The sequence below is a fragment of the Myiozetetes cayanensis genome, unplaced genomic scaffold (genome assembly GCF_022539395.1).
Source record: "Myiozetetes cayanensis isolate MyiCay16 unplaced genomic scaffold, myiCay2020 scf12, whole genome shotgun sequence".
Taxonomy (NCBI): domain Eukaryota; kingdom Metazoa; phylum Chordata; class Aves; order Passeriformes; family Tyrannidae; genus Myiozetetes; species Myiozetetes cayanensis.
In genome coordinates, this window is record NW_026086826.1 from 16,395,713 (window position 1) to 16,423,323 (window position 27,611).

Consider the following 27,611-nt stretch of genomic DNA (forward strand, 5'->3'; position numbering starts at 1 on the left):
CCTTCTACCCACGGGACCTTCAAATGCTTTTGTTCAGTAGATCACATCCCACTCAGATATTCTGCCTTAGTAGACATTTAAGAATGATCAGTGATACTTGCTTTCACATTCCAAACAGACAAATCATTTCAAATATAATAATATAATTTATTTCCCTGAGATTCACCATATTAATGAAGTCTCAGGCTACTACCTTGGACACTGTCTTACAGTCTCCCAGATAGAAGTGATTAAAACTGTACAGAATGAAGTGTCTTCAGAAAGATGCAGTCTAACCCACTGCAGGAAGAGAGAACTGTCAACAAGTCTGCACTGAAATAACCACTCCATCTTAGCCATCCTATCAGACTTGTAAAAGTCCATTTTCTGAAGCATGTCAGGAATGTCATTCTAATCTGTAAGTGGATGGCACTAGGATGGTCTTGGAAATAGCAGACACTGGATGAGGACAAAAGCATAAAGGTGACCACCTCTTTCCACTATGTTATTGTTCTCTTCTCCTCACTACCCAATTATCACCTTTGGGAGAATTGCCAAAAGTATTGTTGGCAGCTACCTGCCTACAGGTCACAGCCAGCCAGACTCAGAACATGTAGCAAGTGCTGTGACTGGGGAGCCAGCAATGAACACTGCAATAGTTTTCAAAGTTGCCTTTTTCCACACAGCATTTAAATGAATCAAAAATTACAGCAGTACATTATTTTTCAGCTTATTTTAATATCAGTTACCCAAAGGCAGTGATTTCATTAAAACTTGATTTTCTAAGTATTTACAAACCAAACCAGTATAGTTTTCAAACACAGTGTTTCCCCATGCACAGCACAGCCTACCAGATCCAACTGACTTAAAGTTTACAAGACACGAGCAGATTCAGAGGGGGATTGAGCAGTTACAGTCTGGAAGCTAAGGGCAGAAAGCAGAATAACAGAACAAACAAGTCTGCTCAATAGACAACAGCTTCTGTTTTCTTTTGCCACTATTGGGATTTTTTGCTGGTGTCCTTCCCATCTCGCTGTCCAATCTCATCAACAGTAACACACCTTCACGCCTCTCGGTAACAATCCTCCAGTGAGGAGAGCACTCAGTTCAGCAAACCCTGAGACCTACCCACAGAGGATTCCACTCCCCTTCCTTGCTTGGCTTTATTGAATGAGGTTTCTACTACTTGCTCTGCTTCAAATGTAGGAATTCTTTACATTCCAGTAAAAACATCCTCTTCCTATCACCCATAAGGAATAAACTTTGTGTTAGCTACTCACATCTCAGTAGAGGTGCCAGAGGAAGCAGCAAACAAATGCTTCCCTTAACAACTTCATCCACATGCTCCTAACACATTGGGCTGCTGAAGTAATAATGCATGCTGGATCTACCTAGATATTTTAGATCCTATACAGGTACTTCATACTTTTGCCAGAAAAACAAATTCATCTAAGTAAAGTTTGTCCATTCACTAGGACACCTTGCTAAAAAAAAGAAGAAGAAATAAAAAAAAGCGTGCAGATTAATGACTGCATGATAGGAATCCAGGCAGGTTTTGATCCTAAAGTGGGACATGCACCTGAATGGAACAACAAATTAAACAGAAATCCCATTTTGTAGAGCTACCTTATTCTAAAGCATGCTGGGGATGAAGCTTTTAAGGTGTACTGAGAAAAACAAAAGCTTAGTCAATAGCTAAAATTCAAAATAAGCTTGGTAAATTCCTTTGTAGTTTTACTGACAACAAATGAAATTCATTAGGAAACAACCTGGCCCTCATTTTTACACTACTATGCATTTGCTAAATATATTTGGGGTTTAATTTAAGTAATGAATCTGTATAGTGAAGTAAGGTATGAATACTAGCCAGCTCTTAACCAGGCATAATATTTATGTACTGTTCTTATGACATAACACAGTACAACTCAGCATAATTAACAAAACATAAGCATTCCCATTATGTTAAATGTAAGACTTTAAAGTTAAGATAGGAAAATCAAACCAAATTTATCTAAGTATACTAACTCTTCTTTTTTAACCCTTCCACCTTGTGTTACTGACTAATGAGTGAGCAGGTCTGGCAGAAATAACCCTCTGTTGTGTTTTAGCCCTTAACAGCTGTTCCTGTTTTATGCTGATAACTTCCCAGTGAGCACCACTGATAGGGCAGGGTTTAGTCAGGGTTGCAGGTGTGTGGCTGTTATTGCTAGAGAATAAAATGAGGGTGGGATGAGATTATAAAGACTTCTATGTCTGTCTTCTAAAGCTCTGTTCTTCCTTCATCTTTCAGGTGGGGAGGAAGTGAGTTGTGGCTTTCCTAAAACTAAGGTAAAAAAGATGACCAGTCTGCTTTGAGAGGGGAAGTTTGGTTTTGAATTGCTCAAGGCTGGTTATGGCAGTAACTCTAAGTCAGTGATTTCTCAGCACCTAATATTTATATGGATTGTCTTTAAAGGTAAAATTTGTTTGATGTACCCCAGGAGAGGTCCTAAAAATAAGGAAATGCTGTTTTATGGATATCTTTAAGGTGGTAACTGTCCTTCTGAAAGAAGAGATTGTGCAGTAAGAAGACTACTCTGTTCTGGGTAGTTTTAATATATCAATCTATGGGGGGTTCCAATATTACTTATGAAACTTCAGGGTGATTATTGATTATCACCTAAAAAAACTGTTAAAAAGGCCTTGAAGAATCAAATGTTCTTTGGGTGTAGAGTTTGGTAGACTGTCTGCCTTTGTTCTGTATGTGGTATGCTAATATTTTTCTGAGTTTCTGTTCTTCACCAGTATATGATATATACAGCTTCTATGCTGGTAGCTGTAATGCTGAGCTAAAACAAAAGGAAATAGCTGCCTTTTCAGAAGGCTTGCTAATGCATGCTTTTAGAGTCCCATCAGTGAGACTAAATAATCTTTTCTTTAAAAAGAAAAAAAAAAGGCAAAGAAATTTGATTCTCACAAGATGTGGTATCTTGCTAAAAGCCTTGACTTCTCTAAAAATGTAATTCATGCAAGCTATTTGCTTTTTATTCTTGAACTAAAAAGACACCTCTATCAGTACAGTTAAAAACTTCAAACTGGGCCTAAAGGAAACACTCAAGGCTTCTCTTTTGAGGCTACTTGACCTTCGGGTCCTGCTTCAGCAGCTCAAGGACGCATGGGGCTGGGAAGGGGTGGTTTGAAAAACATCAAACAACTTAGCTGGCTGGAATCTGATCACACTTTTGCTCTAGTGTGCAAACATAGGTTTTATTTTAAGATTGGAAGGAGTGTTATGTGACTAGGGAGAAGGGGAGATGGAGAGGGAGGTAGTAAAGAAGGGATTGATAAAGACACAAACTTTTGTCTGCCCTTCAGAAGATGCAGTCTTAGCTCTCTTGCTGGCATGGAAGTTGGTTTCCACAACATAAGGTTTTAAAAGCTAAGCATCTAGGCCTAAGACACTGTGTTATGTACACAAAACTTTGGTCTCCTGGTTTCCTTGGGCACTCTTGATTCCAAGTTTGTGCGCTTTTTTCTAGGCTCTACTGTACTAATTTATGAAATTTTTCAGAAATCAGATGTGTCTCCATCTGAATAAAAGACATGCAGAGCCTGAGATGGTGTACTTAGTAATAGAAATTACATTTGCATTTATTCTTCATATCAGGCAGGTGTTGCTATTTTCCAAGGTATGTGAACTCTAAATGTGTTCAGCAAACTCCAGAAAACAGAAGGATGTTCTTGCACAGAGAGAGCAATAGGAATGCTTAACTGTGGTACTGCATCGACAGAAGGTGCCTGGTGAGTTTGCCACTGGCTCGTGCCAGGGGGCAAGCAGGGCTCTGCACGGACTGGAGGGACAAGGCCAGTCAGGCTGTTTTCAGTAGCCCAGCTTGGCTGGGTTCCCTCTTATGGGCATCTCCAATGGAAAGTACCAAATGAGCTGTCAAAGTATCAACTATCTTTGCAAAAGCAGTACTATGAAAAATAACAATAGTTTCGATACCTGCTTTATTGTGGGCCTCAAAAGAATCTGATCTGCTATTGAATTTATTTCTGATGTAGTGTCCTATGTAGGTATGCTGGCTGGTAGTCCAGAACTGTTCCTGGTAGGAATGACTCAGGTTTGATATGTTTTCCTTATTTAAGAAAAAAAAATAGCTTTTACCTTGATGGTAGTACTGTTCAATGAAAGATATCTGCATTCTGTAAATCACTACACTGAACTAAGAAGTGTGTCCAGCAGGTCAGGGGAAGTGATTCTGCCCCTCTTTTCCACTGTCACAAGATCCCACCTAGAATACTGCATCCATCTCTAGGGTCCTCAGTGCAGGAATGACAAACCTGTTGGAGCAAGTTCAGAGAAGAGTCATGAGATAACTAGAGAGAAGGGAAAGTTAGGATTGTTCAGCCTGGAGATGAGAAGGTTCTGGGGATACCTTAGAGCCTCTTCCAGTACCTAAAGGGGCTACAAGAGAGCTGGAGAGGGACTTTTTACAAGGACATGGAAGTGATAGAATAGGGGGAATGGCTTTAAACTGAAAGGGAATGGGTTTACATTGGATATGACAAGGAAATTCTTCCCTGAGAGGGTGGTCAGGCACTGGAACAGGTTGCTCAGGGAAGCTGTGGATGTCCCATTCCTGGAAGTATTCAAGGCTAGGGTGGGTGGGGCTTTGACCAGCCGGGTCTATTGGAATGGGTCCCTGCCCATGGTAGAAGGGTTGGGCTAGATGTTTAAAAGGCCTCTTCCAACCCAGGAAATGTCAATGTCTCTTTAGCTTCGGGAGCTGTTTGAGGTGTGCTTTGGAATGCTGAAATAAAGAACAAATGAAAAGGCAAGATGTGTGATATGCAATGTGTGATGGGATGTTACAGTTGGTGTAAGATTGGGCCATCGATCCTATTCTAGTAGTGTGCTGGGAACAGTAGCTTTCTGCTTTATAGTGACCTGTTCTGAAACTCATTACATACTTGATAGCATGATGAAAAGCAGGCTATCAGTTTTTCTTAGCAGAAAGCTAGGATGTATTTCTAGACTCTAGGGGTACAGTATATCCAAATATGCTTTTGTAAAACATATGCCTTGCTTGGAACATGAAGATATGCTGGTAGCTACAGTATTGACATTCTCCAAATGAAGGGAACATGTAAGCACCATTAAATCCAGATATCTTCACTGAATACTTCTGTCTTTTTTTTGCCCTCAGGTGTGACGCATAATGATCTTTGAACAAGTGGATATACAAGCTCACTAAAGATGTCTGTTCCAAGTCAGCACCATTCCATTATTATTAACCCTCCTCCACCAGAATACTTAAATAACAAAAGTAGTGGTTGTCAAACCAACCAACTCCAGTACTTACAGAGGGTGGTCATGAAAGCCATGTGGAGACACAACTATTCCTGGCCATTCCACCAGCCTGTAGATGCAGCAGCACTGAATCTTCCTGTAAGAACCATTTTGGAATAGGAGTATTAATAAGTAAAATATTTAAAGGACTTATGAATTAATGTTAGTTGAAAACAGGTTTTTTCTGATGCAACAGATTATGGAATACTACTTTTGCGTTTGAATTGCTGTCATTAATCCAAGTCTACAAGAGAACTGTTTTCTTTCTATAGAAATGTTGCATTTTTTTCTAGTTTGTTTTCTGTACTGAGACTAGAAAATCTGTATTTTGAAGGGATAATAATAATGCTTAGACAAGTCTCTTAGAGTTTCTGGATGTTGGTGTTATCTGTCTTGTTGTCTTCTGGTTTAGACATATTTATTAACACTGCATATGGTGAGTATTTTCTTTTACCTTTGAGTTTTTTATTTTTAATATGAGGCAGCTTCAATGTCAAATACTTTGATGGAAAAGCAGAACTGATTGATTCTGAAGTAAACAGGCAAATCTGGATCCATTTTGATGCACAGAAGTCATTACACTTGCAGTATTTGTTCATTTCAAATCCTCTCGCTCTGAAGTTTCTAGAGGAATTAAATGTCCCTGTAAAAACAGAAAGAACAGGTTTTATTCTCATAATACCACAGTGGTAGATCATCCTTCTAGGGAATAGATATGATGCTTAAATTCTTGTTCCATATCGCCATGCAGGTTTTATTTTTGTTAAAACTTAATTGCAATAAAGTGCATGTGTATAACATCTTGTGATAAATTGTTTTAATTCAGGTATCTTTAGACTCTGGTTTTGGATGTTTTTCAGTTGAATGAAAACACAGGTTATTGACACAATGGTATTTCAATGACCTGGCAGATGCTGCTCTAGGTAGAGAAGTAGAAAGGTGTTAAATAAAACCATTATATGTTTCCTTTGACTGTTTTCTTTTTTCCTCCACCAGCTTAGGCATTCATATTTAGTTCTCTTATATTTCCAAGACTAATTGTACAACATGATTTGTTCTGTTCAGAACAGACAAAAAAACCTTTACCTGTGGCTGTTTTCTTGTGACAAACTCATTTGGTCACTTTGTACAAAAGCACAGTCAAAGTGACTATCTTCCTGTGTCTTTTCTTACCCTTTTTCCTTCTTGGAAGGAGCTGTCAGTTAAGGTTAATATTAAGGGTCATTCCATCAGAGTTGTAGCAACGTTTGCAGCTGGCTTCAGGCCAGTTCTGCCTCTCTGGATTTCTAAGGCAGCCTCTTGACTTCTAGGAGTATGTGTTAGTTCAACCATTGCACAATAACAGGCAAATGTCTGGCTCCATGGCAAGGACAATAAAGGTATTTGCCTCTCTCTCCCTTAGATACTGGAATCTTCTAATGGCAGAATGGACAGTAATTATTAGCTGCTTTATTTAAAAAATTTCTTTGGTTTGGTTTTGGTAAATTCAATAGTCTACACTGTCATGTATTTAGCTTATTTATTTCACCAACACAGACTGTTAGGACAGCTTTAGAACACTCTTGAAGTAGTAGTAACTTCACACAATTACAAAGTATATGTGAACTTAGTGGGAATATTTCTGTTCCAGTTTCTTAAATGCACCATCAGGGAATTAGCCTCATGTTCCTACCCACAAGCTTTTAGCCATGCTACTAAAACAATCACAATAGTTCACATTCCAGCTGCCTTTCAGTCATTGCCACATGTTCACTAGACTAACCCTGAGAGGAGAGCCAGTATAACCCAGGCAATAAAGTATTTGGACAACAATTGTGAAAACTTGGCAGCTTCACTTTGTTAGTGACTGAGACTTTGTCTCTGCCCAAGTTTGTCTTTGGCTTCTTTTTCTACTGTTCTGTAAACTGGAGTGCTACTTCAGGCAAATGGCTTTGAGATAACAAATGAGAAGTTAATATACTTTTCATAAGTATTACTATCAGGACAGCTCTGAAATAAATATATCCTATTGAAATATGTATTCTTTGGGACTTTGAATAGTTTGTTATATGGAAGAAATAGGAGGAAATATAAGGTGAAGAGTTCCTGACCACTTTTTTGGTACCTATGGCTACAGGGGAAAGTTTTCTTTTACATCAAATATTGCTTCTAACATAATGCAATTCTCCTCTCTTGCCATTCAACTTTTATAGCTAAATATGTAAAAAAATCTTTGTCCTAATATTAAGGTATATGTTTGGTGACTTATTCTTTCAATACTACAGGATTATTACAGTATTATAAAGAAGCCTATGGACTTAGGCACCATAAAAAAGCGTCTGGAACACAATTACTACACAAAAGCTGCAGAATGCATTGAAGACTTTAAAACTATGTTCTTGAATTGCTACATGTATAACAAGGTATGTGAAACACAGCCTCTCACCAGTAACTGATTCTACTGAACAATCCAAACAAGTCTAAAACAAGCAAATGGTTATTAGAACTTGCACTAAGTCAATGTCTTCATGATTTTTTTTGAAACTATTTTCTCTGAAAGGAGGGAGGCTCTTTTGCTAGGATTGACTGAAGGCACATAAAGGAAGTCTCCCTTGCTGTTACAACTGAATGCTGTACAAGGATTACACCTCCCAAACCTCTGGGTTAGAGCTGCACAGCTCAAACAGCAGGTGCTCTGTAACTCCTGGACAAGTTGAACACCAGTGCCCATGAGCCATGCTCTGCTCCTCCCATAAGTTTAACCTAATGAAGTGTGAGCATCTCCCTGTGCTTGGATGTTTGCTGGCTGTGTCTCAGTATCTTTGAGCTTCAACAGCTTTCCTCAGGACATAATAGTGAATAAGGGAGTTGCAGATCTGCCCCCTTTTCCCTTTGCTGTAGAAGTGTGGGGATGGAAAAGAGGACTGTGCGGTGGGACAGAGGGAGAAAAAGTATTTCAATAGCAAAGTAATTTGTTTTAAAGTGAATTGTGGGGGCAGGGATGGCAAGGACTTCTAGACCTCTCTGGTACTGGTGGCTTTCTTCAATCTGTTGGAGCAGGATTCTGTAGTCTGGTTATTTTATGAGGTAGCCCTCACTACTGCAGTCTCTCCTTTCCTGAGTGTTACTGATCCTCTTTTGCAGCCAGGTGATGACATTGTGTTTATGGCTGAAGAACTAGAAAAAGTCTTTATGCAGAAAATAGCCCAAATGCCATCAGAAGAAAGAGTAGTGAGTCTCAGTAAAGGAAAGAAAAAAGGAAAGAAGCCAGAAGGTAAGGCCTGTGTTATATGCTGAATTGTTAAAATATCAAGCAAGCAAAAGCTGGAAACAGGGAATCCTTTTTGTCACAACTCAACCTTTGAGCAGATGGGTTTTTTTTTTTTTACTCTTTCCGGAACAATCACACAAGTAACAATACTACTACAAGGCTTTAGAAGATTCATGTTTTTTAAAAAGGCAACTGACTTCCATTTCAGAGAATGTCATAGTGCTGGTCAGTGTTGTGTTATATAAACTAATAAGTGTGAACATCCATGGGAACTAAACAGAATAACAGCTGGAAAAGACATTAGTAATCTAACCAGCCAAAGCAAATACAGAAAAACATTGGTCTAAACTGTTCTCAGATCAGTGCTGGAGAGCTGTAATACTGCTAACCAATATATGCAGGTATTAGCTATGCTTAGGGAACTTGAACCTTCATGATGCAGCTTGTACCTTTTACTGCTTGGTCTTTAATATGTTCATAGAAAAGAACTTGATTCTCTTCTTGGCAAGAATGTTTTTATGATATACAGTGTATAGTATGATGCCTCTTTAATCTTCTGTCTGAGGTTCATCCACAGCTTTCTTGAAGCCAAATAATGTGGACCTCAGTACAGCATTCTAGCTGAGGCACTACCGGTGCTCAGGAGGATACCAATGTTGCTATAAGCAACAACTGCTCTTGTTTGTATTTATTTATACCACTTGTGTATGGACGAGTGGTTGTGCTCACAGCTGTTCAATTTAACCATGAAAGAAATTAACTGCAACATTTAATACCTAACTTTTAAAATTTCCTGTATTAAAATAACCAGGAACACAGCAGCCCCTCCCTGGGACTTCAAATGAACGAAGCATAAATCAGAGCCAAGCTGGAAGCGGTGAGCAGCCTCCAGTGATGACTCAAGAGCGACAGCAGGTTCCACTGGCTCCTTTGTCTGCAGCCCAGCCGAGTGCGTTAATGCCAGCTGCAGTCCCTATAACAAAAGTAAGTTTCCTCAAATAACTTTCAGAAAGAAAGACATTGAAATTGCTCCTTCAGGCATTAACAGCAAAACCTTAGGAGCCACGCTTATTGCAATATCTTTTCAAAACTTCTATTGTGATAGAAAACATCAAAAAAATCTCTATTAAGTCTTCTAGCTCTCTGCTAAATAACTGGGCCAGTACTAATTTGAGAAACTAAACAGAAATTGGGATGACTGCTTGGTACATTTTTTCTTATAAATGTGGTTTTAAAATATTGTTCTCAAAGAAACAAAATGAACTTTAAAATAGTCATTTTTGAGGAGTATTACTACACTTCTGCAGGCTTCTCCTTGATGCAGAAACTGTTCTTTCCTTGAGGAAATGATGAGGCTACTTGGAGGATAATAGTTTGAGTACTAAAATAAAGCTCTATTTAGTAAGTTTTCATGTTCTCTATGTAAATCAAATGCTTGATTCTCCAAAAATAGCATGTTTGCTTAAACACTGTGTAACCAGTCTGGAAGATGTTTGCAGCTTACAAAAGCAAATTCTTGTTAACTGCAATCTTAATTGTATGTGAACATCTGACACTTTCCTCAGAAAAACTCTCTTGTATTGACTTGTTTTTGTTTTGCTCTTCCAAAGAGGAATAGGCACTTGTGCCAGCCTCTCCTACAGCATATACACTTCACTCAAGAACAGTCTGAACACCGATGACAAAGCACAGATTGTATTGCTTTCAAACCAAATACTACGCAGGTTAAAGAAAAATAAAGATAAGCCTTGTACATAAAGCCCTCAACCAGGCCTAAAATAAATAGCAGTATTTTTCCCCCTTTGTGTTGCAGTCAGCTTGTGGGCAACTTCATAACCTACCAACTTCCTGGAATCCTCTTGAATGGCTAAAAACTGACCACAACCTGAGCCTGCAGTACATCCCATTCTTTCCTTTAAATCTAAGGTTGAGCTTGGTGTGTTGATCTTGTAATAACTTGTAGATTTTCAGTCTAAACTTGTAAGTGTCACATTCTGCTCTGACTTCAGTAGCTGTCAAAGTTCTGACATTTTTTAGATTATTCTTTGTGTGTGTATAGTCTGAGAACTGACCATTCTCTCACTGTTCTGGACACCTGTATGTGTTTTCTTTTCCTAGGCAAAAAAAGGTGTGAAAAGGAAGGCTGACACTACAACTCCTACTACTTCAGTAGTCACAGCAAGTGGTGAATCTTCTGCAATGTGTAATGAAAGAAAAGCTGTTAAAGCATGCAGAGGTGAAAATGAACGTATGGTAACAAATAAGCTTCTGAAGAGATCCTTGCCACATTCTCAACAGTCACCTGGAATTATTAAAAAGATTCAGTTGTCAGAAAAACTAAAACATTGTAATGCAATACTCAAAGAAATGTTTTCAAAGAAACATGCAGCATATGCGTGGCCTTTCTTAAAACCTGTAGATGTGGCATCTTTCTCCACTGGTGAGAACCAAGGCATTGCCAAATGTCCTACAGACCTAAGAACCATTAAAGTAAGTGTGTTTCTGGGGAAATTAGACTGTTTGTGTGCCTGCTTGATTAACTTGTGCAATTACAAGATTTTAAATGTGTTAGCTGAAAAGGTGTCATGAAAGCTGCTTCTCCTTCGAAAGAAATAATGGGCACAGAATCCAGATACACTTACGTGTCTCAAACTTAGCCACTGAAGAACATTTAAGTCTCGTGACTATGCACATAGTGGCTAATTCACTTACCCAGTGAACAAGCTAATGTAAGGAGTGAGGGAAGCAGGCTGCACCTTAAATATCTCTGTTTGTGTATACAGCGCTGTTGTTAATGCCCCATAAAACAAACTGCAATTCTATTATATCGACATTTGCTTCTCTCTGAATCTCAGTATCCTTGGTGAAGTGCCCTGAAATCTCAACACTGGATATTTGTGACACTTTTCACCTTTTTTTGTGAGAAGCAACCCTTCTAGATGGAGATATGTGGACAGTGTTCTGTGAACACTGGGCATATCTCTATGGGGTTAAAGTATAGCCCGGTTAAGCTCTGCTTTTTTTTTTTTTCTTTTTTTTTGGGGGGGAGTGTGTTGAATTTAAAAATTTTACTGAATTACCTTGAAAACTGGCTTGTACAATATAAAGGTTATTTCCCAATTTCTAGCCCATTAGTTTGACTCCAGCTATTATGGAACAAGCTTTGTGTAAATACCATGCTTAGAATCAAAAACAGGCGCTGAGAGCATAACCAAATAAAGTCACCCAGACATTGTTGTCTTGACCTAGTGCTGAAATTAGTACTATAAAGTCCTTCCAGCAATTACAATTAATAAATCTGTTTAAAAGAGGGAAAAAAAATCTTTGTTCAAAGGACAATGTTGAAGTGAGAAGCAGGTCTTTCCATAATTTTTTTTACAATATTTATTGTCTTGATACAAGCTGAACCTGAATCTGTGTGTCGAAGTTCTTGTACCTCCTCTTTTTGTGCCAGTTCATGGTAATGCTCTCTACTAAACATGCAGTATTTTTCTTTTCCTCTAGAAGAAAATGGATAACTTTGAGTATAATGACATACAAGAATTTGCTACAGATGTTAGATTAATGTTCATGAGCTGCTACAAACATAATTCTCCAGATCATGAAATAGTTGCCATGGCAAGAAAACTTCAGGTGAGTTATCTCTTAAGTCAGACTTGAAAAAGAGTAGGTAATTTCATGCCCTGATGTAGAATCTGCTATTGTTACTGAACTACTGTGTTGCTATGCAGTTCTAGAGAACAAGTAGTAACTTTGTAATGCTTTTAGAAATCTGAAAAGTATGCTGTTCCCAAACCTAACTCTTCAGGATGTTTTTGAAATGCACTTTGCCAAAATTCCTGATGAACCTGTTGCAAGCACTCATCTGCCACAGCCTGGGAGAGAAATGACAGAAGCTTATTCCAGTGAAAGTAGTAATGATGATTCTTCAGAAGAAAAATCATCTGAAGACTCTGAAGAGGAAAAAAGAGTGCACCTTGCAAAGCTTCAGGAACAAGTGAGCATTAGTACTTAATGTGCATGACTTCAGATCTATCTGACAGTGCCACTTTGATTTTTCCATTCTAAAGCTTAGCACCAAAGATCAGTTTTTAAGAGATCCTAGTAATTTATTTCCTCTTTGGAAGCACCACCAAAAGTTAAGAATAGTGCCTCAGCAAATACCAAGTGGGTTTAGTGAATAATTGTTCTACTCCTCTTGTCTACCACTTCTTCAGATGACTCTCAAACTTTTAAAGAAATAAAACTGTTCCTGTGGTATGATGAGAGCCTCCAGACACTCCACACGTAGCTTAGTGTCACGTTCTTCCAGCAGGAGCATTTCTTTCATATGGTTGAAGAGCTCTGTCTTACCCCCTGTTTCTCTTGAGCCACACAAAAGCAAGTCATTAAATTCTACTTGAGAAAGCTCAGTATGAGAGAACAGAAGGAATCTCATGCTAACCAGGGAAGCAAAGCCATGCTTCATATTAATAGGGGATGGGTCCTGTTTCTGCTTGAATATAATGTTTTAACCTGTTGCTTCTGTATCTAAAAACTCTGGAGAAATTTAGCATTTGTTCTGCTTGTCAAATAAGGGACAGTTTTCAGTACTTGTCAGATGAGCAGCTATGTCATCAACTTACGAATGTAGGCAGGAGGATAAGCAAGTGTACAAGCCAGCCTTTGCAATAGTAATTCAGTTTGTCTGAATTCTAATTCTCATCCCCTTACCATCTTCCAGTTCCTGAGATTTAAACAAAGTTAAGTTTTTCTCCTAAATTCTTAGTATGTCCTAACTAGCCATCTTATATTGCAAATTAAGATGCATGAGCCCAGTCCCACTAGCCTAATTTGTCAGTGCTGTAAGAGATAGAACCTAATAAGGACTGATGTGCATCCCAAGTACTTCAAATTAAAGAGGCTGCTGGAAAGTCCTAGAGAGCTTGTTTTTTTTTTTTTTTTTTTTTTTTTTTTGGCTTTTTTCACTCTTGACAGAATGTTAGAAAACACATGTGCTAGAAATGTCTGCATAAAATAACTAGCCCTACATCTTCCAGGTGGATAGCCTGTGACTAAGCTACAATATAGTAAGATGTTTGGAAAATAAATCTCATTTGGAAAGCCAAACATCCTATTAATATCCACTCAGCTGCCCACAAATAGCCTGTGATATTTAGGACCAGCTCATTGTTCCTCCTACATTGCCCAAGATGATCAGCTTTTTTTTTTTTTCTTTTGATAGCTTAAAGCTCTTCACCAGCAGTTGTGGGTTTTGACCAAAGCATGTTTATCTAGACCAGAAAAGAAAAAAGGGAAGGCTAAAAGTGAGAAAAGAAAGAACAAGGAAAAAGCTAAAATAAAAAGCTTGATTCAAAAGAAGAAAAATCTGAAACACAAGAAGAAATCTAAGAAAAAACTCTCCTTAAACATGTAAGTGTGAGGGATTTGTGTGGGTGTCTAATTATTTTAAACTGTTGTTACTGCAGTATACTTTTTTCCTGCAGTCAATCAAAGCAAACCATGCAGCAGGTCTTGTTGGCACATAAATCAGAAGATGAAGATGCTGCCAAGCCTATGAATTATGATGAAAAACGGCAGTTGAGTTTGGACATAAATAAACTCCCTGGAGATAAGCTTGGGAAAGTAGTCCATATAATCCAGTCAAGAGAACCTGCACTGAGGAACTCCAACCCTGATGAGATAGAAATAGACTTTGAAACTTTAAATGCTTTAACACTCAGAGAACTAGAGAAATATGTGGCAACCTGTTTGAGGAAGAGACAAAGAAAGCAGCGGGGTATGTAGTGTAAATGAAGCTTAAAAAAAACCATTAGACTTGTTTTCTTTGCTTCCATGTTAACTTCTGTTTCACATGCAGCTAAAAAACCAACAAAGTCAAAAGAACAACTGAATTCTGAGAGGAAACAAGAGCTAGAGAAGAAACTACTGGATGTCAATGGTCAACTAAACCCAAAGAAGAATGGCAAGGGTAATGTGGCTCTTTTACTCATTTGGAATGGAAACAGCTTAAAGTGGAATTCTTCCCTTGGGCTTAAGTGCTGTTATGCAGCTGGGGACTTTCTCCTCAGAATAGCTGGGGTCTTAAACTTCCCATTGCTAGTCTTAAGATTCTTGCTAAGTTGAGTGAGCTGGAGTCGTGAGCTGGAGTCACAGCAGCAGATTTGGTCAGTTACTTGTCCTGTCTAAGCCATCTTCCTTATTATTGCATCTAATACTTCATTACAGGTAAAGGTGGTAACGGCTTCAGAACTTAAGCAACACTAAACTCCTTTATGCTGACAAATGAAAATATGGTGGGGAGTGGGGAGGGTCACACAGTCTCTTTGTTCATAATTCGCTTTCTGTAGTTTAGAGACTCAAGAATAACCAACTCTAGTTATGCTTGTTATATGGCAGTCTCACTAATGCTGGCACACTAGCGAAATTTCTGTGTCGGTGACAGGTGTCTGTGTTACCTTAGGCTTAAGGAAGCATCCTAGGAGAATCAATTCAGTTTTCAGGCAATAATGAGTTTTGAGATCAAAGCCGGAAATTTAGTACACACTTGAGCTGTACACTTACTGGTGGTTCTCATCAGGGGCTGAGAATGGATCAATGCAGCTGATGCTACTATTATAGGTCAATGTTCCTCATTAAACCACTGAGTGCTATTATTGCCCTCCATTGGATATCTATTTAGCTCCTGTGTAAAACCAGTTAGCTGAAGTGATGGCAGCATCCCTGCAAGACACAGGCGTGCATCCAGCATTAGCATTTGCTCAGTCAATTCTTCCTATCTGGTATGCATAATGGCTTGAAAACAGTCTAAAAAGAAAGACTTAAAGAAGCAGCTGAAATCCATTGAATTGGGAAGTACATATTGTGGGAAGAGAGAAGAGGCAGGCTGGGGAATCTTTACAGCTGGCATCTAGCTTGTTTAAGAGAGCTTAATCTGGCATTTAACAAAGATTCGCATCCAGGGAAACAGGTGTCCATGGAACTTCTCATTTGCAAAGCTTCCATCAGAGCAACAACCTGGAAAAAGCTTGGACTGCAAAATCCCTATAAACTAAGTTAAATCAACCCTGCCGATGTAAAATAGTCAGATGGCAGGGAGGTGGCAGAAGATGGCAATTCTGGAGTACATGTGGCTTGGGAAAGAAGAGTTGGCTGTAGATAAACACCTCAGCATGCATCTCTAGCAGCAGCAACAACAAGCACATAAACAGGCTCTTAACAGCAGGAAAGCTTATGGGGGAAAATTGCTTGAATTGTGTCACAAGACAGCATAGTTTTAACCTAATTGAGGATTGTAAATCATGTGACTACAGCTCCTCCCTGGATATTTCAGTCATTCAACTAGCATGCTGCTGGTAAATCCCCCTCCTCTCCTCTGTAGAGGGAGGTCTTTTTTTTTTTTTTCAAGCCTGCTGCTGAATGGACAGTGGACATGGAAGTGGAATAAGATGAACTGTAAGATGGGAGAATAGACCTAACAAGGTTGATCCTAGTCTTGTGTATGAAGCATGTTCTGAATTCTTTCTCTTCCTCCTGCAGTTGAAAACAGCACTGAGTCCAGTACTGGACCAAGCAGACTGAGTGACAGCAGCAGCTCCTCAGATTCTGGCAGCAGCACTAGCAGTGGTTCTAGCTCCTCAGATAGCAGTGACTCTGAATCAGGTCAGAAAGCTTACTTTTGTGTTTGCAGGCAAAACATCTGCCCTCTCAGTTAGCATTTACTGTTCCACATGCTTACTGGCAATTTTAGTTATCCTCGTAGGTTTGCTCTGTTTTGAAGGCTCAATTATAGTGCTGCTAAATCAATGTCTTAATACAGAGTTTGTAGGTAAAAACAAAACAAAACAAATGACAAAACAAACAAAACCCACTACAATGTCAATTCAGCTTACCAGTGAAAATCTTTAGAAACCAAAATAAGCTAGCAAACGGTCTGTGTATCTAGCCTGGACACTTGACTACTGGGCAGTAGCTTATTCTTGTAGTTTTGATTTGGTTTTGAAAGTGTGATTCCCTTTACTTTCACCTTCTGGTCTGCAGTATAAAGGATGCCTTACCCTAGGGTAAGACAGTCCCTAAGCTGAGAAACACAAATGCCTACAGCATTGACTGTAGAGCCAAAGTCCACCCTGGTGCTTAAGCTGTCTCAAACTTGTACACAAACCTCCCTTTAGTTTTCTAGGACAGAACAGATCTGCCTGGAGGTCTACAATGTAGATATCTGTGTGAGGTATAAGGTGAGATGAATGCTCAACCCTCTGTAGTGTGGGGAGGCAAATATAGTGAAGTCAGTGGCAGCAAAGACCTTGATCCCCCAGGAATCTTTGTGGTGTTTTTGTATCTGGAGAAGTTCTTTAAACACATCAAGCTAAAGTCAAAATATTCAAGATAAGAATGTTCCTTTCACTGTGAGGCTTTGCTCTCTCGGTACAACTGCAACTCACACCTTGTCTATGTGAATAATGTAACATATGTGAATGACTGATTTGGTTTTTTCTATCCTCCTCTTTCTGCCCACCTCCCTGTATTTACAGACACAGAAACCTGTTCAAAACAAACTGGAGCCAGGCAGAATTGTCCAGCTTCTATGGAAAAGCCTAAGGTAAACTGACTGGAATGGATGTAATATTTTTGCCCTAAACAAATTTAACATACAATGGTATTGGAAATGACACAACTTTATCAGGAAATAACAAATATGGCTTGAATGTTACTTGTTCTGTAGGACTGAGTTATATGAAGATGTCTCATCTGGTGTTTTTTTTTAAAGTAGCTTATGTATCTGTGTATAAACTGATGTCATGGGAGAACTCCTGAGGCTTTGCCCTTTTATAATCATTGTGGTCATTATGTGTTAGGTGAAGGAGAGGGGGAGAATGCTCCACACACACCCCCAAAAAAGTAAAATCCTCTCCAAATTGATCTTGGAGTATACATGAGCCAACAAAAAGTGCAAGCCCTACTTAAGTGTTTTTTATCTATGAACAACCTCACATCTACATCTGAAAATAAATAAATTGTACAATATATCACTTATTTTCAGGATACTTTAATAGTGCTTATTACTATGGTATTACTATGACTATCAGCAGTTTTATCCAGAAATAATTTTTAATGCCTCTTACATCGAATTGCTCTAGTCCTGTATACACAGTGGGTGTTATTTCTTGTCAGGGTTAACTGCCTTTTACAATTTCCCTTCAAGCTGCCAGAGACAGACCTTGAATTTCAAAGCAAGATCATGGCAAAGCCTTCATTCTTTTTGCAATAGGTTTGCTTTCCCTTAAAGTATAGGAAACTAGGCTGCAAATTTATTATTCAGCTGCTCCTTCTACATCTTCATAAGCAAAGACTGAGGAGAGGAATTATGCAACACACTTTTTTTGCTTAAGAAGAGCAGCCTCTGCAGTGACAGAATGATAGCAAGAAACTTGAGAAAACAGGATCCAAGAAATAAGTGTCAGCTTGGTCAGTTGTAAAAGCCCCAAACTGACTTTGAGTAACAGCAAACATCATACTTCAAATCCTCACATTATTTTGTTCTCAGGGGTTTTCTGTATCTGTCAACCCAGGCAGTAAGTGCATTTTACCTCATGTCTCTTTGTCATCTCAACTCTTTAAAAAATGTTGGATTAGTATTACAATGCAAGGACTACTGAATCTGATAAGCAGTGGAAATGGGAGCAGTGGTGGGGAAAGGGGATCAAAACACTATTAAAAAAAAAAGATTTGGCTGTATTAACTACTATAACCTCTTTATAGAAAATACCACTTTGTTTACAGAGAACATCCTGCAGTGCTGTTCTGCAAGCACAGCCCTCATCTGTTACAAGTAGCTTGCAAAATCATGGATCATCTGAGCTGCAGCAGCCACCTCCCAATGTACAGCAGAGGCTCCAGCCCTCACAGAATAGAGCACTTAAGCCACCAGAACAAAATGCCTTCTCTCCCTCAGGTAACACCTTTATGGCTCTATGTGACCCCTGAGGGAAGAATGGGTGCCAGGATGCTTGCATTGCCCAATAAGTTTATCTTGGATTTTTGGAGGCTATCAAGTGGATATGAGAAAAAATTCTTGTAGGGTGCAGATTACAAAGAGCATGATGTGAATTACAGCATGGCAGCACTGAGGATTGGCTGGAGTTTCAGATTACTGGGCAGTTGAGGTGGGACAGAGTAGTATTCAAACAGGAGGTGTTCAGATAGAAAAGGATACCTTAATGAACCTACAGTTCCAGGAAGTGCTGAACACCTTAAGGCAGGAATTAGATGCTTAAACCCATCACCACTACTCAAGTTCATGTCTGAAATGCCTATTAGCTGAATTTAAGACTTGGTGCCATAGGTCCTCTGAATTGATTGCTGTTGTCTAGACATATCAAATACATGAAGTTGCTTAGGAACTTGATCCAAGGAGCTTTTCTTTTCCCTCCCTCATTTCAAAAGCTCTAATAACATCAGACACTTCTGAGGTTTTGGTAAAAGACAGCTTGAGCTGGTAGCTGATTAACTGAAAAATCAATTAAAGCCTGATTAAAAATAACTCTTAAATTGTGCAGCTAGGATACATATCTTCATACTAAGTTAAGCCACAAATCTAAACAGTGACCTAATTTGAGAGGTAGGACTGCACTTTGCATGATAGGGAAAAATCATACCCTGCTTCTTTCTCAGGTGTAATCTCGGCTGTTTGTGCTCTGTATGATGCTCCAGACCAGCAAACTCCTCAGAGTACTCCAAAGACAAATTGGGCTTTTGTCACCCAGTCCGGACATGCTCTTCCAGAGGTGAATATGTGCTTCTCTCCAATGAATTAATTTAAAATAATGCCTGTAAAGCATGTTCTTACTTCTTTAAATAAGATATAATATAGTACTTCAGGCTTGAATGTGATGTGATGAAGGCCATTTCAAGTTTGGAACAAAAGTTTTCTAAAACCCTACCAACAAAGTGATTCTTATCCTTTAACAGGCATTACTTCATTGCCTGTTGGCTGCAACACAGAAGGAAAGTTTGGCCAATCAAGTTTATGGGGTACTATAAAGCTTATTTTATTTCCTTTCAGGGCTATAGCTTGGACTTAAGTAACCCTTGAACGCTTACAGGCTAAAAGTCCCCCTGCAAACCTACAGCTTCACAAAACAGATAGGCAGCTTATAATAGATGTTTTGGTTTTCCAGAAATACCAACTTCACAAACTCAGTAATACTATGAAGGCTCTAGAGGCTACACTAGAAAAGTGTGTTGTTTTTTATTCCTTTTCCTCAAGCTATGGAAACTGGGGCTTTCAGGGTCTAGATGAGGTGTGAAATATTTAGTCACTATTAACATCTATCTCAATACGTTCTTGGACAGTATCCTGGTTAGAAGGGCCTCTGTGTAACAAAGGGAGATACTGATGTTACTGCAGCATGATCTCTTCCATCTTAAGGTATTTAATGGTCTTTCTCCACATGGTTGAAAATTTAGCTGCTTTAGCCAGGCTGTAGTAGCTTTTGTTTTCAGAAATTAACAAAAGTTACATCTTGAATTTATGAGCACAAGAATGTGCCCTGTAAGTAAGGAAGAAAAGCAGCTCACCCTTTCCCATTGCTGTCCACTCTCCAAGGTAGCAAGTGGTGTATACCAGGACTCAGGTTTCTGCAACTCCTTCCTCAGTTCAAGGGATTACTGCACAGAGGCAAAAATACCCTGAACTGAAGATCTCAGTTGACTCTGACCCACAAGCTAGAGTGCAGCACTGGCTTTGTGACAACTTCATTCTGTTGTGCTGTGTTAAGGGTTAAAGAGCTTGTATCAGTTTCTCATGCTCTACCCTCTCCATCACTCAGAAGGGCTGGCTAGAACAGATTCTAAAGCCAAAGAGTTGATATATGAATTTACTTTGGTTACCATAATATGAACAAAATCTAATTCTTCCCTGCTGTTTACAGGAGCTGGAGCTACACCAACGTACTGCTCTAAACTTCTAAACCTTTAATCCTGATGCTGTGTAATAAGAATCCACGTGTGCTAAACACACATTTTGAAGAATATATTTTGAAGTCTGGCTTTTCTTCTAGGTATCCAACACAATTTCCCAGGTTGACAGTGCTGACTGGAGTAAACAAGCTGAGCAAACAAGACATCTAGACAAATCAAATAAACTTCAAAACAAGGCCAGTGTGAGAACTGCTGATTCAATATCCATAAGTCAAAAACAAAGTATGTAGTGTCATAATAAAAACTGTAATCGATATCTGGGGTGCAAAGTTACAAATGTATATGAACCTGGTTTAAAGAAATAAAATGCTGAGAACTTGTACACTAATCAGTTTGTACAATCTGTACAAACAAATTACCATCTGTAATGATCCAGAATAATGGAGGGTGTAATGTTTTCCCTTGCTCGCTCTTTTTGATTTGCTGCTTTAAAAAAAAAAAAAAGTTAAATGGATGTTTGGTTCTTGTTCTCTGTTAAAATGTATAAAGCAAATTACTTTTTGATGTACAAATTTAGTACTAGGGATAGTACTAAAGGAAGGAAGTCTGAGAACTGCTGCTCCAATCTGCAGAACTTGACTGGCCTTTAAAATATCTTCTGCTGGAGCTTCATGGAGTATTTTGAGTTCTCTGGCTTTTGATGACAAGGGTCTGACAGTAAATTAATGTCGAAGAGACTTTCATCATGAAACAAACTTGCAATTACTATAAGAACACAGGCCCGCTGAAAGCTGCATTCTATACTTCATCCATCTTTCAAAGTAAAGAATTGAACTGAATATCCATGCTGTGAGTCCAATGTTACCAGATGTGATGGTTTTGGTTCCTCCTTTAGTCTCTGCCCTCTAGCCTACCTCTACAGGTTTAAACAGGGGAGGGAAGAAACTTCTGAAAATGATGAATTAAAAGGCACAGCTTTCTCACTGATGAACTTTTTAGTTTTTGCCAAAGAATAATGCTAATTATTTGAATTGCATTAAGAGTTCTAAAACTGGAGATTTAATTTTCCATGGTGTTCTCTTCAGCATTTTCCTGATCTTAACACACCAAGCCATGCATGTACTGCCCCCTACTTTGTTCAAACTTGCAGCAGCTCCACTGGGTCTGTGGCTTTAGTTAATCATTTTCAATTAAGAAGTTTTGAGGCTGTTGAGGTCTTTCTGAAAATACCCTTTATGACAAATTGAGTGAGGGTTTGATGCTTTGCCTTCAGAATTCTGGATCTAAACAGCCAAAGACATGTCCTTTGCTTAACAAAAATATGATAAGGTGTTACCTTAAGTTTCTTATTAAGCATTTACTTAAATACTGAAACATCTCAAACTGCAGTTGAGGATCACTGCTGAATGACATCAAATATCTGCGGTGTTTATATCTGGTTTGAAAAAGTGCTTGGGTTTTTTCCCCTCACATAATAAAGAGGTAACAGCATGGAGCCTTTGTGCATCCTCTAGGCTACTGCAAATGTGATGACTAGCCCTTGCTGCCTGACCTATTTGCTTCGTTTAAAAGAACCCTGAAAAAGTAAATAGGGTTGAGAGCTTTAGGCAAAATGAGTTTACATAATGAATGAAGTACCCTTAAATAATGCTGGAATCAAAAGGAAAGAGGGTTGGGAGGGGAAGGGGAGGAGGTGAGTAAGTGGCAAAGTGCTGCGTTGAGACTTTCTGACCAAACTTCTTGGGTATTCCACTGGGATCTCTCCTAGAATCAAACAGGATTTAATTTCTCATCTACAGCTGAGATAATTATTCCTTTCCCTGCCCAAAAGTGGAGAGAAGTGGTCCAGTTCCCCTTAAGCTTAGAAAATGTTTGGGAGAATTTCTGTCATTCTGAGTCTAGTAATAGTAAACTGCAGTGTAAGTTTATAAGTCAGTTCCTTGAATGACTGAAGTTTTAGCATTTAAGTTTGAGGGAAATTTATCCATAGAATCAACATGAGTGAAAACCCTTTTTTATTCTTCCATCAGGTCATTATACACCTGATGATAAACCTAATGATAAAAACATACTAGAGCCAAAATCTGAACTTCTTCCAAAAAAGGTAAGCGTGTTGATCAAGTTCTGTTTGAAAGGAGGGTAAATTTACGTACTAGGCTGAGTAACTTCCTGACTTGGGATCTTCTCTAAAAATCTGTTCTTTTACAATTAGAATATTTAGTGTATGTTAGTTCTCAGGCATTGTTATAATCTGTACAGATTTATCTGATTTTTAGTTCTAAAACCAAACAAATCTATAGACTCTGGTCATTCCAGAAGGTACATGATATATATATGTGTATATATATATATAAAATAACATATTCATATTGTCATATAAAATTATGCCATGTTTCATTTAGTTTTAATATTATCTAGTTCTAATATTTAAGTTACTAGTGTGCTTTCCCTTGCTGATCCAGTAACTAATAAGAGTAGTGTGGAATATAGTCTTGGGTACTATTGGAAAACCTGTTTCGAAATAAAGAACTTTTAATGACTGAAGGTATTTATGAAAGTTAAACAAAATATTTCTTAGCATGTAGTTTAAGTTATCTTAAGTGGAGGGACAGAGAAATTTTCTTATCTGTTAAATTCTTCTCTGGTAATCAGCTATTTGAAAACATTAAATCAAAATTACTAATAATAGATCATGTTCGCTAATGGACCTAAAAAGTTTTCTCTATAATCTGTTTCTAGAATTTTTCTTTAGGCATTTAGCTCTTAGAAAGCTATTAACTAACATACTGAATTCAAGTCCAAAAATATGTTTTTCCTTCACAAACACATGACCTTCTACTAGAAGCAGGATTTCTTAACAATAGTGGGTTTATGCTGTTTTCTGCTGTGAAGAAAATGCCACAGGGGAAATGGGGGTAACATGGGTATTTAAAACAAACAAAACCCACAAGCCTAATGCAAAACTATTGCTACATAAGGATTACATATAGAGATCAGGTGGATGTTTTTGGTATTAAAACACTGTCAGTGGACCTTGATTAAACTCAGCCTTGTGAATTCCTGTTTTCTGAAATGAAAAAGAGAGGCAGACTTAAAGCATAAGAATAGATACAAATACTAACAAATTTTAGCATATTGCTAAAGAATCTCAGAGTGGATGAGAAAATATATCTGAGTCTGTTCAGACTGTTATACTTGCACTCCTGTCCTACCAAAGGAAGGATATTTTGTTGCAGATATTTCCAAACAGAGCCAGTTAAAAAATGTTGTTATAATGTAAGAGCTAAGCAGGTAATGGATGTTAGTAGTTGTACCATATATTTGCCTCTGCTGTGTTTTCCTTTTTCTAATAACTTCAGGATGCAGGATTTAAGAATATAGATTCTTGGATAAGCCTGTGTAAAGCAATGAAGCTTCCAGCTCCAATAAAAGCATCTGCTGAGAGCTTCAAACAGTTCAGGGAAGCAGTGTTAAAGAAGAGTGGGCAAGTGCCGGAGGGAAAAAGGCCTCTGGTGCAATCTGAGATGGAACTGCAAAACATTCCACAGGGAAAAAAAAGGTTTGTAACATGTATATTTAAATATTATTCTGGTTTTTTCTTGTATGTTACTGGGTGGGTTAGTTCTTCAGGAACAAGTGTTTTGGGTTAGGTAATGGCCACACATCAGATGAAGGCAGGGAGCTGTACCACTCTAAGCACAACTGCACATCCAAAATGCACAAAGCAGCCTTTTGCCATCAAATCAGTATTATTTCAGCAGTCAAAGAAACTTCTTGGGAATTTCTTTTTTGTTGTTGTTGTTAGTTTGTTTTCTGTTTTGGTTTTGGATTTGGGGAGGGGTGTTGGGGGGTAAGGGTGGGGGTGTAGATTTGGTTTTTGTCTGGGTGTCAGGGTGGGAGTTTTTTCTCCCCTAGAATACTCAATTCCTCTGGTCATGACCAGAATTCACATTTGTCCTCAATATTTTATTTCTCCTATACCTGTAGCCAGGAATATCCTCATCTTCCTGCTATCCTAATGGGATATAGGATAATCTAGTCTTCAAGAACATGGTGTTAACAGGGCTAAAGGGGTTCCAGTGCACACCACTTTGGGCAGCAGAGTTCTTTGCACTGCTGTGGAGAAGCATATTACATAAGCCCCTGCTGTAGCTTTCTTCCCTAGTTGTTTGCAGCCCCTCTTTTAGGGAGTACCCATTTGTGTTTCCCAGTCTGAGGTCTATGATTATGCTGAGCAGGATAAATGCCAGCCTACTAATTACTGCATTGCAATAATATCCTGAATTTTGTTTGCTGCCTTTTGGAAACTCTTTAATATTTCCCTCTTGAGTAGTACTGATTCTTTTTCTTGTCTGACCCTGTGAAAAATAAGTCTGAACTGGTTCCTAAATTCTCCTGCTACTGCCCATTGCTGGCTATATTAGAACAGGTTAATTGTTTAGTTGATTATTTTAATATTTAATATCTAAATATCTCCAATCAGAGCATTTGAGAGACTTAAGAGTATGCTCCTGGTTTACAACACATAGTGCAGCCCAGGCACCTTCAGCTGGTTTCTATGAGGAGCAAACCAGGCACGTAGCTCTACGGAATAACACATTACAGGTGTTTGCCTGAAGTTAGTGAAATATACCTCAAATAACTACTTGAGGAGGAAGAAGGTAGAAAAAAAACATTAGGGGCCAAGAAAGTAACAGAAAATTAAGAATTTCAAAGACAGTGGATGTAAGTTTTGTGTAGCATGTCTAAAAATCCCACATGCGTAGAGATTGGAAATGGGACACGGGAAACCTGAACCTACTACAGCCCAACAACTGCATGCACATACATCTTATGGAGCGAAATTACCATGAGACAACATGTGGAACAGAACCACAGCTTGAGTGCTATGCACTGATTTCAATTATTGGCAGAATTCTGTCAGGTGCAAAATGTTGTTATGAAGAAAAAGGACAATTTTATCCTATACTGATTTCTTTTCATGTCTTTAAAGGGCCCAGGAAAGCACAGGATTGGATGCCATGGCAGCGCCAGACTGTGAGCTTGAGAAAGAAACGCATAAGGACAAAGAACTTCCCGAAGCTCAACAACATGTTCTTGATCAAGACCGCAACTTGGCTAGAAAAATGGAACAAGAACGCAGGAGGAAAGAAGCAGTAAGTTGCTGGCTCCTCCTACCTGATATTTTTTCAACTCAAGTAGAGAGTAAACAAATATTAGGTCAGGTCCTAATTTCAAAGGACCTAAATAATTGAAAACAACAGAACTACACTACCTGAAGAGTTAGTCCAGAAAATGGAATAGGAAACTCAAAGTATGTGTTCAAGCGATGTACTATGAAAGCTATCCGCTTGGCCCTATTACTCCTATAAGCTTAGAATAAGTGTGTGGTAAAATAAAACTTTAAATAATAAAATATTATTTATGCCATCTAAATATATAATTTATATTAAAATAGATATTTAATATAATATATATTTCATATAAATATATAATATAAAAATATTATATATCCCTTCTAATAGTTTCAAACCTTGAGTCTTGCAAGCTGTCTGTCCTCTTTAACACGCTCCATGTCAACAAAAGTGCTGTCACACTGTTCTGGTCTGAAATATCAAACCTGAGCCTTTTTAAAACTAGCTCTATCTACTGGTGTAGGTAATGAATGTTTTTTAATTGCTACCTTTTTTAGAATAAACATTTCTTAAAAATTCATGAGAGGACTTCAACAGCAGGCACGCTCAAACTTGTAGTAACAGAGAAGGCATACATTTTTTGAAAAGATGCCTTATAGTTTTTTCTTAAATGCTTATTAAATATTTGACCTCCATAGTATTCATTAATGTCTGATTGCTATGAAAATACACTAACTTGCTTTCTTGCAGATGGCTTGGCTGATTGATGTGAATCTGCAGAGAGATATTATGGCATCTTTGAAGAATATCTTGAGTGAAAGCTGTAGTTAATATAGAACTTAACTTCAAACCTACTACAAACAGCATAGTTTTGTACCAGTTATATCTATCTTATAAGTTAAGACCACTTTAAAGAGCATGTAAACTTCTCTAAAATAGTTTGTATTAAAAGTTTGTTCCTTAATACCTGAAGCATCGAAACACTTTTTTTCTGGCGGCTCATTTACACCCGGAATGCAGTCTGACACACACTGGAATGCACCTGTTCTTTTGTTTACAGTTTTCTATGTTGTGTATGTATGCTATTAAAACAATCACTTTTCTTTGCCACACCTGCACAGAATCTGGGCTGTGATAAAAAGACCTCTATAACAGTGATACTCTCTAAGGGGTGTGTAACAGTATTTGTAACCATAAAAAAAGTTTCCGTGAATGCTGCAATTACAGCAGTAAATCCTGTATACTTGCATTTCTTTTAAGGCTCAGATGTGTTTAATGTATTTTATCTTAACATTCAGCTAAGGGTGCACAGTTCTGGTTCTTCACAGGAAGAAATTACCTAAAACAACTGGCTCCCGTTTTGAAAGAATTTCTGATTAATGCAAGATTTTATTAATGTGGGACTACTTGTCTGAAGTGGAAACCAGAATGTAAAAACTCTACATTCTTTTTAATTTGACATAGCAATATATAATCAAGTATGGGACTAATAGAACATTGTTTTATAGACTTAATACAAAAACACAATGTGTAATATAGAAATGTTGGGTGGAAGGGGCCCCCTTGAGATAATCCAGTTCACTGTCCAAACCTTTTTCATGGCGTACCCCATCATTTAAAAATTTTAAGCATGGACTCCCATTTATTAATTTATAAATTATATACTTGTTTTACTGTACTAGTATATTTTTTACATTATAATTTTTTAATTTCCCTTTTTATTTTAATACTGTTTATTTACTTTTGCTTACTTATTATTTAATTTTATTATTTCAAAAAATTGTATTACATATTTTCTTCCCACACTGCACTTTGGAGACTTCTGATCTCACTGAACCTCCCCCTCAAAACTCCCTGTCCCTCTGGAGAACTCTGATCTGTCAAGTTCTTGGGTGAAAGTTGAAAGTTGTGGTGGGGTTCTACCACAGACACCCAACTCAGTAAAGTAAGTGGAAAAAACTTTCTACACATAACTGAATTTTCAGAGAAAGAC

The 27,611-nt window shown here is 38.2% G+C and overlaps 1 protein-coding gene across 1 annotated transcript; it reads left to right on the forward strand.

Annotated features, from left to right (window-relative positions):
- The first annotated feature begins 5,218 nt into the window (after positions 1–5,218).
- On the forward strand, positions 5,219–26,878 carry BRDT (bromodomain testis associated). The gene is made up of 19 exons (XM_050306582.1): positions 5,219–5,410; positions 7,576–7,713; positions 8,435–8,564; positions 9,373–9,545; positions 10,680–11,051; positions 12,066–12,194; positions 12,370–12,558; positions 13,786–13,973; positions 14,048–14,340; positions 14,422–14,532; positions 16,101–16,223; positions 17,096–17,163; positions 18,345–18,516; positions 19,236–19,348; positions 20,624–20,765; positions 22,514–22,587; positions 23,843–24,042; positions 25,477–25,639; positions 26,369–26,878. The coding sequence occupies exons 1-19, from the start codon at positions 5,219–5,221 to the stop codon at positions 26,447–26,449; spliced, it is 3,051 nt and encodes a 1,016-aa protein (XP_050162539.1). The 3' UTR covers positions 26,450–26,878.
- The last annotated feature ends 733 nt before the right edge of the window (positions 26,879–27,611 follow it).

Excerpts from the sequence above, each read along its gene's own strand:
- BRDT (XM_050306582.1), top strand. The coding sequence starts at position 5,219 with ATGTCTGTTCCAAGTCAGCACCATTCCATTATTATTAACCCTCCTCCA. Across the intron at positions 24,043-25,476 it reads ATTCCACAGGGAAAAAAAAG|GGCCCAGGAAAGCACAGGAT; the intron begins GTTTGTAACATG and ends ATGTCTTTAAAG. Across the intron at positions 25,640-26,368 it reads AACGCAGGAGGAAAGAAGCA|ATGGCTTGGCTGATTGATGT; the intron begins GTAAGTTGCTGG and ends GCTTTCTTGCAG.